General features: G+C 37.6%; 2 protein-coding genes across 3 annotated transcripts in view; one reads left to right on the top strand and one right to left on the bottom strand.

Annotated features, from left to right (window-relative positions):
* LOC111657776 (ras-related protein Rab-26-like) overlaps positions 1-13,940 on the top strand; it is a 51,039-nt gene extending 37,099 nt beyond the window's left edge. For both annotated transcript variants that reach the window (XM_023410087.2, XM_023410086.2), the window contains 4 exons: positions 9,352-9,417; positions 10,499-10,555; positions 11,499-11,575; positions 12,191-13,940. In XM_023410087.2, the coding sequence (XP_023265855.1) occupies positions 9,352-9,417; positions 10,499-10,555; positions 11,499-11,575; positions 12,191-12,290 (300 nt within the window). In that variant the 3' untranslated portion in view covers positions 12,291-13,940. The remainder of the gene's footprint in view (positions 1-9,351; positions 9,418-10,498; positions 10,556-11,498; positions 11,576-12,190) is intronic.
* A 360-nt stretch (positions 13,941-14,300) lies between these two features.
* Positions 14,301-19,582, bottom strand: part of LOC111657777 (arf-GAP with dual PH domain-containing protein 1-like) — a 19,036-nt gene continuing 13,754 nt past the window's right edge. Inside the window, exons 5-11 of the mRNA XM_023410088.2 lie at positions 17,068-17,180; positions 16,661-16,807; positions 16,278-16,361; positions 15,973-16,035; positions 15,714-15,785; positions 15,207-15,435; positions 14,301-15,113 (exon numbers count right to left, since the gene is read on the bottom strand). Of these exons, the coding sequence (XP_023265856.2) occupies positions 15,085-15,113; positions 15,207-15,435; positions 15,714-15,785; positions 15,973-16,035; positions 16,278-16,361; positions 16,661-16,807; positions 17,068-17,180 (737 nt within the window). The 3' untranslated portion in view covers positions 14,301-15,084. The remainder of the gene's footprint in view (positions 15,114-15,206; positions 15,436-15,713; positions 15,786-15,972; positions 16,036-16,277; positions 16,362-16,660; positions 16,808-17,067; positions 17,181-19,582) is intronic.

Here is a 19,582-nt window from a genome sequence, read left to right as displayed (position 1 = left end):
CAGTATGTACAAACAAAATTCTAAGTGCCCTCTTAAAAAAAAAAAAAAAAAAAAGTGTAGGTGGCTTTTATGTGAACTCATGATGAAGGGAAAATTCGGAACAAAATTAACTATATTAATATATAATTAAAAACGACAGTAGCAGCAACCCAAATCTGTTATCTCAAAGCAATAATGATGGATTATCCAGAGCAATTATGATACTGTTTGTGGAACAGCAGGCTTCTCTGTTTTGTTTTGTTCTGGTGCAGAAGTCTCGGCAGCTGTTACCTCAAAACCTCTGGATGAAAGTGGTACAATGAAATTGAGATTAGAAGCATTGCCACAAATGATTTTACAGGTGCAGTGATAAAAATATAGTACTGATGATTTAGTCAGGGGTTATCTCAGCTTGAGCTCAGAGACTCTGGGATAAATTAAGGATATTTTTGGCTTTGCTGCACTGAATTCACCACCTTGTGCAATAGTTAAAACAATCCCTTACCCGATGAAACCTTTATTGTGATAAAGCCTGTTTAAACACATTATCACTTAACGGTTTCTTCAATAACATGAGTATCATAAAAGTTAATTAGGAAGAAGTAAAACAGAAAACTTTAAACTTTATTATAACGTCTCCTCTGAAAGGTAATAGATGAATACAGAGATTTTGTGTCTCATTTACACTGAACCTAGATTGAGCTTATGCTCTACAGAAATTGCCACTGGCAATAGAATGTACATAAATAATGTATTGAAACTGCATATCAGCAAGTGAGTAAATACAGGACCTGTTGAAGGTTCTCTTGATAGAACAAGGAAAATGAAACGCATTACTGTAAGCTAGTAAAAGTGTGGAGTCTTTGTGTTTGCACCAAACAACTTCTTGTACAAGGATCTATTTCTTTAGTGTTAATAAGCCTGCAGCATGTCAAGACATTAGCACTGGATCTGAGATGCTCCTGGGTCCATAACAGCAAAAGAAGCAGCTCTGGATCAAAGTAGAGGTATCTCAGCAAAGGTCACACTCCTCCCACACAGACTGGCTCTGTATCAGTGTCTCAAAGTCAGTAAACTCTATATATGGCTTTAGGTGTTTTTGGAGCTTTCCCACACTTGTTTTCTAATTTGAAATTTAAAATAACACTCGTCTAAAGACGATGAATGCAACATGAGATGCAGAGATGAGGATTTTTTTTTTTTTTCTTTGCAAGAGTAGAAGCTCTTTTTAGACCAAAACACATCTCAAAGAGAGGAAGTGTGTTTACAAGGACTGACATGAGGACTGACAGGATATCAGCTTGACTGACAGGGAGGCACACAGCCCCACACGCCCCTCTGACACGCAGTGCACGTCTGTGGAAACAGTTGGCACACATGTCACCGAGGATATCACGATAATGAGGAGTGTGTGTGTATGTGTGTGACCCACATGTAACAGCGGAGCCTCTGCATCCACATTCCTGCCATGAAGTTAGATGGTTTGTGAATCAATTCATGATAATTAAAAGGTTGCTAAGTGGCACATTTTCAGGTTAATGGCTTTTGTTCCTTTTCGCTGCAGCTTTGAGACCCTTCAGCCCCCTCACGACTAATCTGCATTTTGCTAGCACTTGACATTTTGCACACTCTATATCTTTCCCTTCATAATATATTGAAAACCCTAAATTATTGATTTCCCTTTTTATATTCATACATTCATAATTCGGAGAAATAGAAATCCATTTACAATGTTGACATCGTGGCTTGCACTGCCAGTGTTTGTGAAGTGAATTCATTTACTCCTTGATTTGACCAATTTCTACTAATGTATCATATAATTATTTATCCTGTGCTTTCCTCCCTGTCATAATGGATTGTACCACATGTCATTTCCACACACAAGATCTACTAAAAAAAAAGCTGCTCCCTTTATATTAAATCTAGATATCAAATGAAGTAAGTACAGTAGACAATCTAAGTTTCATTTTGGTATGCAAAAAAAAAAAGGGCCAATGAAAAAGTTGTCTTCTCAATCAGGTCTGAAATGACAGAAAAATGGAGGGGACATATTCAGTGCAGAAAATCTGTTTAATTTTTGCACAAATGCAGCCACTAAAAGTCAAGAAGACCAAATATTGAGAATGTTTAAGATACCAGCTATATATGTCCAAGTCTGCATAATAATAAATTGATTGCTCTAGAATGGGGTGATGCTTACATCATTGAAATACCTAAATATTCACTAAAGAAATGAGAAACTGCAAAAAAAAATCATATGATGCAAAAAATGAGTCATGCTTTATTGAAAGTGTAGTTGTGCAGTTAAACTCGACATCATGCCAGTCAAAGTTCTCGCTTGTTACAGTGTTGGTATAGTAAAAAAAAAAAATGTTGTTATCTATGTGCATGGCGATACGTTTAGCTGGTTAACTAACACTTTGGTAACTTGAAAAAGAAGAGTCACATATGCTCATATGCTTACTTGTAGTTTCAGATCAACTTGGGATATTTTTTCTGTTGGTTTGGTTTTTCTCCAAAGAAAACACCTTCATCTGCAAATGCTGTGAGGTGACCTTGTTTCATCCCCAGCTCATGAGTAATTTTTCTTCCTTTGGCAATGCGTTTCTCTGTCTCTGTGCCCAAAGTGAATCACAGTAGTATCTGTAAAGACGGGATTTAAATAGATAAGATTAGGAAGTTTTCCTTGAGGCAAATCAATCACTTTTTAAGTGTTCACCTGAAAGGTGAGGTTCTGTTTCATCGGAACATTCTTTTTACTGACAACAGTCCCTACCAGTTTCCACTTAGCAAAGAACGCACATGTTACAGCCTTTTGTCAGGCTTATTCAACACTATGTAAACTTGTCACTGACTCAAAGAGACACATGGGGTTTGGGGCCAGCACTTGCGCTCAACTGCTGCAGCACAAAAACAAATTGGAGGAGGGTGCTGAGAGAAGTGAGGATGGTCTCCTCTACACACATCTCACTCATGCTCATATTCACCGTGACCTTAGCTTTTCAAAGCACATCAGTCATCCAGACATATCTCACACCCATGTATGCTGGCAGATAGACGCGTCAGCTGCTCTTTTATAAACATAAAAGCCTTTCTCTTCCCTGTGAGGCCACAGAAATCAGCTTACAAGGCTGCTGTTTTCTCTGCTATTCTATTTTTTGTTTTTTATGATGTGAAGTTCTGTAGCGCAGAAGTTGTTTACTGACCTGTCTTTTATTGGAGATATTGTGTTTGTGTACCTATAAAATCTGCAGATGGAAACCCGCAAAAATAAATCCCACAAATGTCAACAAACACATTTTAAAAAGCTACTGCAAGCATCAAAAATCTTTGTTTTTAATAGATCAAATAGGGCTTAGTGGTTTGTTTCAGCATGCCTGGTCGTGTACCTGCATGAATGTGTGAATACAAACAGCCGCAAATGTGACAGGATTTTTCTGCGTCTGCCTCTTGTGTCAGACAGCGTCACAGTGTCACTCCGTTTAGCTCAGCTGCCTCGCAGAACTTAAACCTCCTCTCGGGGGAGAAGTCCTACTTTCTCCCCGCGCTCCTCTGGGTTGGCTCAGTCTGACTCTGCCTGTTGTTGGGAGCAGACTTTTTCCACTCTGTCTGTTGGTGTAATACTCTGATCAAAGTTTGGCAAGAATAGCATTGTCACCCATAGCTAATCTGCTTAGACAATTGTGCAACAGAGGGAAAGTTGGGTCATGTGGAAAGACTCTGAGTCTCCTTGAGGAATTCACGTTCATTATTGAAGTCAGCAAAGTATGACCTGAGTTATAACAGGATGCAGGGGAGATTCTGTGTAGAGTGAGGAATGCACAATTTGTTTAGTGTCCAGAACACACGGGGGAATTGAAGGGAAAATGCATCTAAGGCGACTGAGAGATGGTACATGCCTACAACCACACATGGTGGAACACAGAGAAATAATTACTTCAGAGAGAGGCCTTTTGGACTTTTCTATATGCTCATACTTATATATTCTCATGCCAAATGTTTAGATGATGATTTTTTTATATTGATGGTTGATTTTTCATTGATTTATGGATTTAGAATGCATAGTGTGTGTTATAATTATTGTTTATTTCCTTTTGCTTACGTACTGCTGCATCCTGCGTGAGGTCTGGTGTCGCATATTAAGCATGATGAAGATCTCCCCCGAAAACATCCATGCGCAGTGAACAATATATTTTCTGTGCACTACACCTATTTAAAAGAAAAAAAGCAGAGGAGACAGGAGGAGAAATTAGTTGAATATGTTTGTTTCTATGTTTCTTTTCGGGAAACAGGACTACAAAGTTATCAAGGGTTTTTTTTAATGAAGTAATTATACACAACAAGCTGTGTATGTACCAAAATAATACTTTTTTCTATACCATTCTTTGAGAAATATAAATGTGTTTTTCTACGAAACTGTTTTAACAAAAGAAGCATAAGTTTATATGTGTTGAATGTTCATTTAAATCAGGTACTATGTGATCAAAGACTGAGTAAACAAGACACAAATCCGATTTAATTTGATGATTTTTGGAACACGAAAGTTTTTGATATTTGTAGCTATACACAGACAGATTTTGATTTGTACCAGTATATAAATGCAAGTATTGAAATTTGATACCCAACCCTGTAGAAACTGATAATGTAATAAAAAAAAAACTTAGTCATCATCCCTCACTGGCTTCCCACCTCCCAGCAGTGCTAGTTGTGTTGGTTACAATGCCTGGCCCTGCTGCCAAGAACTGTGGGTGCCTCACTTTGTGGGTGTGTTTGTCCTTGCTGTAGCACGAAGATGAAATGCGAACAAAAAATTTACCAAAGAAACACTTTTGCACTTAATTACCACTCATACATTACCGGTTTCTACAAGCCCTAAACAAAACGACAGTTTTTCTTTCAACAAAAATATTTCCCACGCCAATGGCTGACCTGACTCATGTAATGTCATGGTAGTAGTGCACAGCCCTGCTTTCCCTTCTCTGTGACAACAAAAGGAAAACAAGGCAACATCAGAAGTGCCCTCACATACCTCTGCCAGTGACAACTTGTCTCGCCAATGTCACGATGCAGCCGCCAGCAGCTGTCTGGCAGGCTTTTATCTTCCTTCGTCTCTGATACAGATCCTTCGGTCTTTGTCTTGTCTTTCTCTGTCACTGTCTGTCTCTCCATCTTGCTGCCTTTTGGCACCCTCTCTGTCTCTCTGTCACATCTCTGCCTCTGTCTCTCCCTCTGTCACATCAGTCTCTCTGCCACTGTTAACGTCTCTACAGTGGAGCAGGCAGCCGGAATTTCAGCACTGCATTTGGCATTTTACCTTTATTAAATTCAATATTTGAAAGCAAACAGCAACCGGGTATTTTTCACTTTGTTAATATTTACTGGAAGCTTGACTGGGAATTGTTTTAAACCTTTAAACTGACATTTTAATTCATCAGAGCTCTAGAGAACAAGAATCAGAGGTGCTATTCGTTAAAATATGCATAGAGTGGCTGAATTCCACTGGGTTTGCTTGACTAAAGGTTTTTTGGTCCTTCCAAACAAAACAAACTTGAAGCTGCATCTGATTTGCCACACTATTTGGGGACTTTAATGCCAGGGCAATGAGCAGAGAAATTTATTACCTCCTCCGCCATGTGCCACATTGTCATTGACATTTGGCTCCCTGAGCATTTGACCAGAGACCTTGGTTTTAGTCTTGAATAAAAGATGAACCCAGCCCAGTTCCTACAGCAATGCCAACAGAGGATATTAGATTTGCTCAGAGCCTGGTATTTATCAGCTTGAAGCCCTGTTGTCCTAAATTATCAGATAAATAAATAGATTTGTTTTATTTATTTATTTTGAAAAAAATCATTCTAAATACTTGACAATGCCTCTTGGGTGAGGGTTGACACAATACCATGTTGACACACAAAAACTCTCAAAAGAAAACTGTTGAAAGAAACAGTGTTCCTAATTTTCTGTACATTTCCTATTATGTATATTTAGGTGGACAAAATATTCACAATGGTAGTTTTTATTGCAGGGCAAGGCTTTGTTATCTAAGAAAGTGTGATAAGTAATTCTACACAGCGTTGATGTAAATGACCTGTATGAGAGATGCCCAGCTCGAGGCTGCAGCAACTTCACGCAAGAACATGTAGACAGAAATAGCCCAACGTTTTTGCCCGGCCAGCCTGCTTTCATCTCCACAAGGATCTTATTTACATGTTGCATTTTGTGAACAAGTAGGCACAAGGCTAGGGAGTCATTGTGGTAATGGTTTAAAAAAAAAAACACAGAAGCAAGAAGCAATCAACGGTCTCCCATGGCAAAGTCGGGTAGACTTTGTGGCTCTGGCTCTATCAAGTGCTATTGAAAAAAAATGACCAAACTCCTCAGTCAGCAAGTATAAATGCACTCACTTGAACATATTCACTCTCTCATTCAAATGATAATCAAAGTTCCTGCATGCCTTGGTCCATTTTGCTGTCTGTTAGTCATTGCACATATCATCCCTCTCCTGCGAGGAAAAGAAAACGGGAGACTGCAGTTCTCTAGGATAGAGGTGACAAGTGGCGTCATCTGTTAAGTGACCCATTGGGAAGGGGGTGCGGTATAAACAGCTGAATGATCTAATTACAAGCTATGGTTCATCAGCGGTAATCGCAGTATATGGAGACAATCACTCAAAGGCAAGCTGTCAGTTAAGGTGGATATTTTATTGTGTGGAGGTTTCCTTGGACTCGTTGATGGGAGGATGAAAGGTGGGAGATATATGAACAATAACCTTCCATTACAAAGGCCATATATGCCAATATGTCAGTAAGTTTGTTTGATGCGTTTCCTCATAAACAGACTGTTTTTTTAAAAGATGCCCAGAATTTAATGAGAAGCAACAATGGCTGTCAGCCTAGCTAAGCAACATGTGAATGATGGGAAACACTTACAAAAAATTGAATTATGTATGAAGCAAGTAATTAGCCAGATGCATAATGCTCCTCTGTAACATTTCGTCTATGCAACCCAATCTTTTTTTCCCCCAGCTTTCTCAGAATAGCCCAGGGCTCAGCCAGACCTTTATCCAAACGTTCCTCTAAAGTTGTCCCTCACTCCCCACTGGTGGAGCTTATTGCCTGATTAAAGAACCTCAGAGCAACCGTCCGACTTCTCAGATCACCTGATCCTCAATGACCTCATTAACTCCAAAGCACATAACATGATCAGCACTGACTTAAAGAGAAACACCATAAAACTAGAGGATTGGTATACAGGTGAACAAACAGTGACAGAATAGTAAATAGGTTCTGTATAAAACTGCCGCTATCATTACTCAGTCTACCCTTCTCACACACAAAACCAGTCATAATTTAACAAAGATGCAAAATGAAAATTAGCATCCCAACCACGTAGCAGAGAGAAAGTTTTAAAGATAGTGAATTAGTGTAAGATGTGGATGAGTTCTAGACTAATTCATGAGAAGTGTTGACGTGGAGCTCTTGTACACCTTTTATGATTGTGTCAGCAAGCACAGAAAAGAGGGCAATGGAAATAAAGTGGAAGTTACTGCTCTGGAAAGCATTCTGCATTTTTTTTTTTTTAATATATTTTTCTTCCATTTTGAAAAGTGTTCATAGAGGAAATTGGAAGATGCCAACTGACAAGTTCCCCAGAGCCCGAGTTACCACATTTAAATTGCTTGTTTTCTCCAACCAACAGTCCAAAGCCCAAAGGTATTCAGTGTACTATCAGGAAAGAGACCAGGAAAACAAGCATATTTGAGAGCTTGGAATCAGTGAATTTATGGGATTTTTGCCATTTTTTGATCCACTAATTGATTAATCAGATAACCACTTTAGTCCTAAAAGTACATTTAAATGCAATTTGAACAAGACTAGACTTTACAGCTTTGCTAGTGGCAGATGTTGGCTGTATTAAGGCACGACAGTGCTTTAAACTAAATCCTAACATCAGCATGCTAACATGCTCAAAGGAACTATGCTAACATGCTCATTTATATTGAGTTATTTGGTCATAAATCAAAGCATTGGACAAACTTGAATTTGAACTTCTGCATGGCACTAGGTGAAAAGTCAGGGAATCACCAAAGTGACTCAAATTCATCCTGAGGGGAACTTGAATGTCTGTACCACATTTCATGGCAATCCATGAAATAGTTTTCAAGACATTTCACCGTTTCACTCAGAACCACAAATGTTAACCTTGTATCGGAGCTTCATGGGCACCATGAATGCCAGTAGAAAAATGTTATGGCTGTCCATCCAATAGTTGTTGAGATATTTCAGTCTGGACCAAAGTGGTGGACAACCTGGCTGACATTGCCTTCACCAGAGACATGAGGCTTAAAATGAGCATCTTATTTCAGTATTTATCATAATAATGTATATGTTATATATTTATATACCAGGGTTAGCATACCAAGAAATTTTCATGTCAGCACATAACTGCTGTTTACACAACTCCAGCTGACACGTCTTCCTTAACCACATTTTTTCACTATCATCAAGCAGCAGTTTCAACTCATTTCCTATCTCATCTGTTATTTAATATAAACTTTGGCTGGAGGTGACCCCGGTGAAATCCTTTTACAAAGGCAGAGTCATCAGCAGTATTAATTAAAAGGGAGCTGTCAGAGGGGAAACATCTGTTGAGCTGGACTACTAAGGAAAAGGCGGATTGATGACCAGCGAGTCAGAAATCCAATGTGGGGTAATTCACTGTGGGCACAATTAAGCTTTGTGCTGAGATGAGGCATATTATTTCAGCAGGAGAGTTTGCAGGTGTCTGTCTGTGCTGATTAATTGTTCATTAACAGCGAACGGTTAGTTCAGGTGCTGTTGGAGCTCATACAGTCAGAAGTGCTGTTTGTTCCCTCTGAACGCTTTATCTTTCCCCTGTGTACACACTGTAGTTAAAACAGGATGGAGCCGACAGTGTTGATTAAACTGATGGTGATCAGTTCTCATTAATTTAACATTCTTTCTCACAGTATTTCTCTTTCTCACATACTCTGTCTTGCTTTTGGTTCTTTTATCTCTTTGTCCTTGTCGCAGTTTTTCTTCTGTCTTATGTCTGACATTTTTTACATCCTTTTACCATATTCATCTTCTAAATGCTGCTTGCTCTCACTTTCCTCCTCCTCTTTATTCATGTCGTTAGATTTAATGCTCAGACTTGTCCTTGTCAAGGACCAGACAAGGGTTTCTTTTCCTGAAGACCTATTTGTGTGTGCTACACACTTCTACTTTCTTGTTTCTTGTCTCAGGTTGTTATTTATTTATTCATTTATAGGTTTTCATGCTCATGTCTTTATGCTTGTCTAACAGCTACATGTCTTCCCTCTCTTTTATCTCTGTCCTGTGTCGTTACCAGGCATGGCTGACTGAGATCCACGAATACGCCCAACAGGATGTGGTGCTCATGCTGCTTGGAAACAAGGCAAGGCATTAAGGGAAATATTTGTGACTGTAGGTAGAGACACAATAGAAAGAATCAATACTTTAGATACATGCACACTAGGGCTGGATATCAAACTTCAACATTTTTTTGTACCAACTGCAATTTGTCGCTTCTGTGGAGTATCAAAAAACTTTCATTAGCAAAGTCCTGTTCACTTATTGATTGATATTTCCTGTTTTACATTCCATGACATTTCCAAATTTGCAGTAGTAACAAATTAAACAGTGATGAATTCAGAGGATAGTCTTGCACTATACTATGTTTTTCTCATTGTTAGCAAATACCATGAAAATATCAAAACTAACAATGAATTGATCATTTGACTGATTGATGTATTGCCTATGTAGCTAAAACTTGACTCACACAGTTGCACTAAGTGACATGTTGCTTCATTATTTTATTTGGAATCGGTGCCACATTCCCTATCTTGCTAGAGTAAATATTCACTTCCACCCTAGATCCATGGCTAAAAATTGTCCCTGACAAATGCACAATTCACTCTAAATTTACACTAAAACTGATCTACACATATATGATATATGATACACATACACACACAGACAATGTGAAAGATTTACATTTTCAGTAAGAACGAATGGGCCTGGGAGAGCCACAGATAAGGTTGGGTTGTAAAGTACTGAGAGACAGACTAACAGTCTGTTGGTTTTCACTGGACCTGTTGCCCATAACAAAAAAAGTGGGATATTACCAGTCAAAAATATAGAAAAATACATATATATAAAATCTGACTTTAATCGTCAATCAAATTTTCAAACGTCACTTTTTTTTCTATAACTGACATTCACATCCCTCCCTCTGCACAGAGAACAGATGTCTCTGGCTCAGAGCTCTGTCTAGTTTCAGTCCCCCACACTCCATACAAGCCCTTAATTAGCAACATGAGAGTCAATCTTTACTCATTAGCTGCCATCAGACCTGAACACCAAGAGAGGCTTGTATGCAAACCGTGGACAAATAGCAACCAGATCTCCACAGTTGATTTATGTATATTGTGGTTTTAGCACTGTTGTTTTTGACCCCCTTCTCCCTGTCTCACCAGGCTGATGCCACTCATGACAGAGTGGTGAAGAGAGAGGACGGAGAGAGGCTTGCTAAGGTGAAGATTTGAAAGGAGCAAATACAGTTTTCCCTGCCTTGATACCACCGCTGTTACAATGAGAATCTGCACCCAGATATTTTTCAGCGTATCTTTTAATTGTAGTGAAATCAAGACGTCTGTATGGGACTAGTAACTGATTGGATTTCTAAGGCAGATGAGAAGATTATAAATGTTTTAACGGTTTGGATTATCTAGGGATCAATTTTCATTTTCACTCTTGCTCTTAATCTCAGATTTTCCAGCTCTGAGGAAAATATAATACCTGCAAACCAAAAAGACAGACAAGACAAAGAAATGTCACATACATCAGATGTATTGTGCAGATAGTGAACATTTGATCATGAATATTTATTTTATAAATTCTTGCCTTATGGGTCATCATCTATTAAAAGTTTTACTAGCTCCTGCAAAGCATCATGTCAGTTAGAATCAGCTTCAAAACCTTGGTTTGGTGATAAACTCCACAGCTACAAATACAAACCCTAAACGGGAGAAAACATTTATTTCTTATCAATTTCCCTGACTGTTGCTTCACAGCATGGCACATAAAGCAAACATCCAAGCGACTCTCTCCTGAAGTGGGAGCAATAAAGTGCCACTAAGTAACTTGAGGCTCAGGCTGTGAGGGGGGAAAGAAAAGCACATCAGTTACTATCACTGAGGGCTGAGATTAATTCCTCTGCGGAGAAAACGCTGCGAGACAAATTTATCACTTCAGAGCTGAAGTTATCCAACATAAACAAGTTCTGAGCACAACTACTGTGCTGTGAAATTCTGCTGTAAACCTTTGTAGAATTTTTACCCGATAATCATACCTGATTTTATCTTTGATTTAGCAGTAAACCGTCTTATGAAGTGTTACATTCTCATATGTTTGTGTGTGCTTTGGGTGAAACGGTGAAGATCTCCAACAAAAACTGTCATTGATTTCACACTGCAGGAGTTTGGAGTTCCTTTCATGGAGACCAGCGCCAGGTCAGGTCTCAATGTTGAGCTGGCTTTCACTGCTGTGGCCAAGTAAGTATCGTTCTTTCTGCAAGTGTTGCGGGTTGGTGTAATTAAGATAAGTTTTGTCATTTTAAATTAACTATATTTAAAAAATCAGTTCATTTTTGACATTGGAAAAACAAAAATATCAGTTGCATTTCAATCTTAAATTTACAAAAGAAAAAAGATATCTTTGTTGTTCACTTCCCTGGGCACAAGATGTCTCCCACTTCATGGCGATTTTTGAGTATATGCGCACTGGAGGCCTTCAGATTCCACATCACACTTCAAGCTTGGCCTCCAAACTAGTTGTGATGTCAAAAAAGTGCTACTCATGCTTACACATCGTAAACTGATATTCAAGGTGAGCACACAGAAACGTTCCTCCACCAGCAGATGAATGTGAAAAACAGCCTTCTAGTGTCAAACTCTGCCCTAACTTCATTCATCAGTGAAGGTCAAACATCCAGGTGAAGTAACAATAATGAGTGGAGGGGAACTAGACTTGAATTATATACATTTCTGATAACCAATAATCAGTCTTTGTTTTTGGAGCAACTTAAGCCATAAACTGATCATTGGTTTTGTTTATGGTGAGTGACTCCTATATATGTGACCTCATCTTATTCTCTTCCTTTGTGTCAGGGAGCTGAAGCACAGGTCCATGAAGGATCCCAGTGAGAAGTTTAAGCTGCAGGAGTATGTAAACAAGGAGATGAAGGGCACTGGATGCTGCCGGTCTTAAAGCCTGCTCCAGTCACTCTCTGGATCTGTGTGTGTCGGTGTGTGTGTGTGTGTGTGCGCGCGCGCACGTCTCGCTCATTATCACACAGCGTGTGTTCATATCTGGTCTAATCAGAGATGAGGAGTCAGCTCCAGCGAGGTATAAACCCTTTTGTCTTTTTTTTTCTCCACCGCTTTGTCTCAGTCCTCGCAACCTCAATCTGTTGCCATGCACCCATTTCTCTGCCCTCCTCTATCTTGTGTGTCCTGCTTTTCCTCACCCGCCTCCCTCTGCAGCTGTGATTGTAGCCCTAGGTTATGGTTTGTAAGACACAAACGTAGGTGCTGCACACCTCAGTTATTAACCTATTAATGCACATTTTCTTCCATTTATCTGCACGATTATCTTTTGGACCCCGGGCATAGAATGTGACACCAAGCAAATACCTTTGTATTACATTGTGTGGTGATTTTATTGTGAGGGGATTTAATCTTTTTTGCAGAGACAAGGCACACATCTTTTAAAGCCATTTATTTCTTGCATCCACTTAAAATGTCAATGAAATTTGTTTGAATGTTCTCTCCTTGTTCAACATACGGATGAATGTTCATGTACTAGGTGTATAGTGATGTGTCTTCTCTCCATGGTTCAGTGTTCGCATCAGTAATTCAGGCTCCCTGGAGCCAGTTTAGCTCACCAGCATAAACTCAATCTAAGCATTTCCATGATTCAGCTGTGGATATTTGGTAATGCGTATTAGTTCAACATAATGTAAAAGTAAATGAATGTTGCTCTTTTGTATACAAAAATATTGAGTACAGAACAGCATCATTAACAACATTAAAACATTGTTTTAGATTTGAATTCATGCTAAATGCAAAAATAGTAGTTTAAACAAATCTACAGGAACATGACAGTGCATGGGTTACAGAACCTTGTTTTCAGACACATTATTGGGCTTTTTTATATTATAGAGGATCAGTTTTGAGTTTTGGAGAGTATTAATGCAACCTCTCTTCTTGATAATATATATTCATTTGTTTTGAAATGATTTACAAACAGATGGTCAATCATACTGTATAATCTATATACATTGGGGTTTTGATAGTGTAAATACTTAACAATTTCTTTTCTGCATGTAAAAATGTTTCAATAGAGGAGAATAGCACTTTAGATGGTAAATGAGTGTGGGTGGGGTTTCGGGAATTAAGACCTTCAGTATGTTCACAATGTTACCTAAAGTATTGTATACGAAAAAAATTTATGTATATTTCTGTTTTTACTGTTTTATTTGAAGCCAGTGCAAACATGACTAGACTGCTTTGATTCCTGCTTTTGTTTTCCATTCATGAATATATAAATGGGGTATATAGTGCCATGGTCTTTTAAAAACATTTGACCAGTATGTTTCTTATAGTCTGTTAACAGTATTTAACCTATTCTTCAAAAAAGAAGCATAGGCGTCTTTTTATATGACAGTTGCTTTGGTAGATTCCATCCTACACATAAAACCATGAAAACTGAATATCTATCTGTATAAAATTTACTGTACAGTCTCCAATCTTGATGTACTCAGTAATGTATTAGTTTTGGTTTTACTACTTTTCAATGTGCAACTTCTTTCTTGTAAGTGAAAGTTAACCACAATAAAAAACAGAAGGAAACATGGCATATTGGCTCATTTCAGATTCACTTACACAAATTCTCCTCTCAGAGCATGAGTTACAAAACAATGTGTCAAGTGCAGATTTAATGTCTTGTATCTCAGGTGACACTTTAGTGGGACGGACGCATCCTCACATTGTTTGCTTGAACCCAGCTCTTTACATTTGAATGAATTAATGGCTACTCAATATTGCTCAAGAACATCTCCATGCCCTTCTCTGATGCACTTGCACAAATTATTTAATATGTACATCTTAAGTCACTGGTAAATGAGGTTGACAAATTGGGGCGGGGGTGTCATAACAAGTTTGAAACCTTTCATTTGTCTCCCTCTAGTGGATAAGTAATCATATGACATGAAACAAATGCTAATTCTGATCCAATTTATATAGTTTTTAGTATAGTTTTACAAAAATGAGACAGGAATGCATGCTGATAATAACTCACACAAAGCAGTTAACATTCAGCTGTTTGAATATGTACAAAAAGTAAAAGTTGCTTATTGTACCTGCAGTGCTTGGCAGTGTAATATTGAAAGCTGCAGATAGCAAATTAGAGACAGTTTAAAAAAAATAAATAAATCAAGAAATATTTTTTTTAGTCAATGAAAATAAATCTGTAGACTGCGTATTATTTCTTACTGACATATGACAGTCCTGCATCAGATTATGTTTTCAGTTTACCTAAAACTGACCAGAATGGCACAGTTTGTACACTTGAAATTCAAGGAAAATACTTTATGAGAACAGAGAAAATCACATTTAAATGTCTTCATGTGAGAGCAGAAACAGTTCTGATTTCTACACAAAAAGGCACACATACATAACTCTTCAAGTATGTAAGTCACATCACATGACAGATGAATGCGTTAGGGCTAACATTCATGAGCACAGAAGTAATTCTGAAAAATGGGTCTGGGACATAATGTAAGTGAAGTTGAGCAGGACAGCAGGTAAAGTAAAATGAGTAATTGTGAGAATGTTAATTGCAGTCAAAGCTGTCTCACCTTTAGGTCCTTTTCTCTGTTACCCTTCATTTTACAAGAGCTTTAATTATGTAATGTAAAGTACATATCTCGCATCCTTTTCTTCTTCTACCTCCACTTCATTCCCCTCATCCTGTACTAATAGTTCTTCAAACACTAAGCCGGTCATGGTTTATGCTTAAAATAGGCCTCCACTGCAGAGAGAATGAAAAAATATAGATATCAGACTTAACAATTAAGAAGAAAAGGCTAAATAATGACTAGACTTAGTTGGGTGCTCAATTTACCTGCAAAATCCTGAGGCAGCATTGGTCTGTTGATAACAGTCTGAAATGCAGCCATCCAATTTTTCTGATCCTCTTCTGTCTCACATGCAAAAAGAAACTTCCTGTCTGGTGTCACTATGGTAATTCCAAACTGCCAGTGGTAGCCTTGAATGTTGGGAGGGAGGCCAGCAAGCACGGTGTAGCTGCTTTCCTTACCACCAATGAACACCTCACCTCGTGCATAGGCATCCTAAAAGCAGAAGGAGAAACAGTTAATCCTCTTTATATAAACCACAGTGTTACTGAGTGAAATAGTTTTGACATGTTGTGCACCGCAAACCGCTTTACTGCACTGTATAGTCATTTTTAATAATTCTAAACTTGCATAAATTGCATATTTTTGTTGAGTTTTTGGGTGAACTGCCTCCAAAAATGAACAGAGATTAATACAGATAAAAAGGCATAGCGGCATCTGCTGGTCACAGTGTGTAACTACAGCAGTGTCGTCATGACGTGCAGTTTTAATACCAGCGGATCTTTGAAGTACATGAGCCTCCTGTCATCCATCGTAAACCACCTCTTCTTGAAGCCCTCTGTGTGCTGTGGGACAGAAACAGAGGCTCAGTTCGAAGACTTACAAGTATAAATTCCTTGGCTTTCATGCTTAAGCCGTTAGACATGGTTATGAGCTCTGCATATTTCTCTACCTTAATTGACCATGTTCAGTCTACTCAAGTAAAACTAAAATAAAATTATACATATATATATAAACAGAAAAATCCCTCACCTTTGGACCAGTCTTCTCCATGTAACCCTCCTTTATGTAGTTCCTGGTTAGCTTTGGCAACAACTAAGCAAACAAAGAACAAATACCTCACTGATAAACTCTGAATTAAACTCTGTATGTAAGTACACATGTATGCAGAATGCTAAATTATGCTAAATTAGATTATTTTTTTACTGTTCAAACAATTGACTGAGCAAATTAAACAACCACTTGATATATGTTTTGCAGAAGGTGACGTTGGTGTCCTCAGTGGTAGCTACAGCGTGTATGTGTATGCATGTAAATGTGTAAGCACTTGTACTCACATCAGAGTTGGAAGCCCCAGGAAAAGCCACCTGCAGGTAGTGAAACCTGGCCGCTCTGATGGCATTGAACCAGTCCACCATTTCCTTCAGGACAGGACATCAGGAAGTACAATGACTGACTCATACGCATCATCAGTCCCAGCACTACACACAACACTCATTATGAGTCAAAGTGGATTTTCTACATGGCATTTATCATTATATCATAAGCCATGGGATGATTGTTATGGGTGTTGTTAAGCCTCTGTACAAATAGACATCAGTTACAAATTGACTTGTAACAACAAACCATTTCCACCAGATGGAAACACAGGCCTTCTGCCGCCTCCTCAGACTCACTTCTCCCACTTAAACCACCAGACAAGAGAGGCACTGTACCTCACCTTTCCGTCCTCATGGTAAACAAAGATATTCCTAGTGCTGTTGTCCTTCAGATAGGTTATCTGCAGGCCATGGGCAGTGCCAATTTTAGTTGGCTGGAAAGTGGCATTCACACTATTGATATTCATTATCGCTTTGGGCTCTCTGGCCTGCAGAAAGGAAAGCAAGATAGTGAATGATAAAGTCTAATCTCCTAATGTCCTCCTTCCCTTTATGGTGTTTAAAGGGGAGAAAGCCGCATTTGGCAAAATATGTAAAGCTTGTATTTAAGCAGATAGTAATGAATAACAATTTGCAATGAGAAAAAAAAGGAAATCTAAACATTTCTAGACAGAGCAATATTTAACAAAGGCAGTTTGACAGTAGCTGAAATACAGATGAGAAGCAGAAAGAGAGAGAAAGCACTCACGTCATGCTTATTGAAGTACTTCAGAACACCCTCCCGTTCGGACAGAATAAATTTTCGGCTAAGGTACTGTCCATTGTCTCTGCCTCGTTTCCATAGAAACCCCTCTCTGTAGCCTGCCAGAAAGGGAGCCACAATGGTCCCGTTCCATTAACATGGAGCGAGAATACAGAGCAGACATTTGCCAAAACTATGATACCTCAAAACATAAGGCAAAAAAATGACCAACCCTAACCCTATATGAAGAACTTGATTATTATGTTAAGAAAATTTATGTGGATGTAATGGCGCAAATGGTTTTTGGGCCATTTGGATCCAGCAGAGCAATCTAAACACAACACTGATATATTCTCACCTTATAAAAATTGATGTGGTGTAACAGTTGCTTATTTACACATCCACCAACCTGAAGGGGCTATCTGAAAGCTGACATCATGGGAGAATATCACAGTGGGGCCTAATGTCACCAGAAAAATGTTAACTGGTGTTATTTAACCATTTAGGATAGCGTTAATTAGCAAACTAACCCTGGCTTCTGTCCTCTGTGGGCTAGCAGTCAGGTTTCTAGCAGCATAATGTGGTGGATACATCAAAGCAGTGTTTAATTTCTGTCGACAAATCCGATTAAAATGTAACCATGAATACTATGAATTATTATGCTTTACTATTATACTATGACATTTTTATGCATCAATATACTTTGACTTTTTATGCCTTACAGTACTGTGATGTTTTTTGAAGATTTTATACTTGAGTATATTATGACGTTTTTTGACATTTTTATGTTACACTATACTATGACGTTCTTTTATATTTTTATGGCTTACTACATGAAGAAGTTTTTTGATATTTCTATGCCTTACTAGACCATGACATTTTTTACATTTTTATGTCTTACTAGACTATGATGTTTTTTGACATTTTTATTCCTTATTATACTATGACCTTTTTTTACATTTTGACGCCTTGTGCTACTGATTCATGGGGGCGCAGTGGTTAAATCTCCTTCCTTACACTCAGAAGATCACAGGTTCAAACTCCAGTTAGTGACCTTTCTGTGGAATTTTAATCTTGTTTTTGCCTTATGACATTTATGCCATTTGACATTTTCATGCCTTATTATGACATTTTATGGAGTTTTTATGCCTTAATATATGATGACGTTTCATGCCTTACTATCCTATGACATTTTTTGGCATTTTGTGCTTTACTATACTATGACGTTTTTTGACATTTTTATGCCTTATTATACTATGACGTTTTTTGACATTTTTGTGCATTATTATACTATGACGTTTTTTTTACATTTTTATGCCTTATTATACTGTGGCGTTTTTTTACATTTTTATGCCTTATTATACTATGACGTTTTTTGACATTTCTATGCTTTACAATATGGTGACGTTTTTTGGAATTTATATGCCTTACTATACTATGACGTTTTTTTACATTTTTATGCCTTATTATACTATGATGTTTTATGCCTTATTATACGATGATGTCTTCATTGGGTTTTATATCGTTTACCATAGTTTGCTCATTTTTTTCCTATTCCACATTTCTGATTCATGGTGGCGCAGTGGTTAAATCTCCTGCCTTACACTCAGAAGATCACAGGTTCAAGCCCCAGTTAGTGACCTTTCTGTGGAATTTTGATCTTGTTTTTGCCTAATGACACTTATGCCATTTGACATTTTCATGCCTTATTATGACGTTTTATGGAGTTTTTATGCCTTAGTATAAGATGACGTTTCATGCCTTACTATCCTATGACGTTTTTGGCATTTTGTGCTTTACTATATTATGACATTTTTGACATTTTTATGCCTTATTATACTATGACGTTTTTTGACATTTTTATGCCTTATTATACTATGACGTTTTTTTTTACATTTTTATGCCTTACTATACTGTGAAGTTTTATGCCTTATTGTAGTATGATGTTTCATGCCTTAATATCCTATGACATTTTTTGTTTGTTTTTTCACACTTTTATGCTTTATTATATTATGGAGTTTTTTCACATTTTTATGCCTTATTATAGTATGATGTTTTATGCCTTATTATACTATGACGTTTTTTTGGCATTTTGTGCTTTACTATATTATGACGTTTTTTGGCATTTTTATGCCTTACTATTCTATGACGTTTTTTGACATTTTTATGCCTTATTATACTATGACGTTTTTTTTACATTTTTATGCCTTATTATACTATAACGTTTTTTAAAATTTTTATGCCTTATTATACTTTGAAGTTTTTTCACATTTTTATGCCTTACTATACTGTGAAGTTTTATGCCTTATTGTAGTATGATGTTTCATGCCTTAATATCCTATGACATTTTTTGTTTGTTTTTTCACACTTTTATGCTTTATTATATTATGGAGTTTTTTCACATTTTTATGCCTTATTATAGTATGATGTTTTATGCCTTATTATACTATGACGTTTTTTTGGCATTTTGTGCTTTACTATATTATGACGTTTTTTGGCATTTTTATGCCTTACTATTCTA

This window comes from Seriola lalandi, unplaced genomic scaffold (assembly GCF_002814215.2).
Source record: "Seriola lalandi dorsalis isolate HSWRI2012SDOR001 ecotype SW California unplaced genomic scaffold, Sedor1 jcf7180002054412, whole genome shotgun sequence".
NCBI classification, from domain to species: domain Eukaryota; kingdom Metazoa; phylum Chordata; class Actinopteri; order Carangiformes; family Carangidae; genus Seriola; species Seriola lalandi.
Note: the sequence above shows the minus strand (reverse complement) of the source record. Positions and strands in the feature narration are given on the sequence as shown.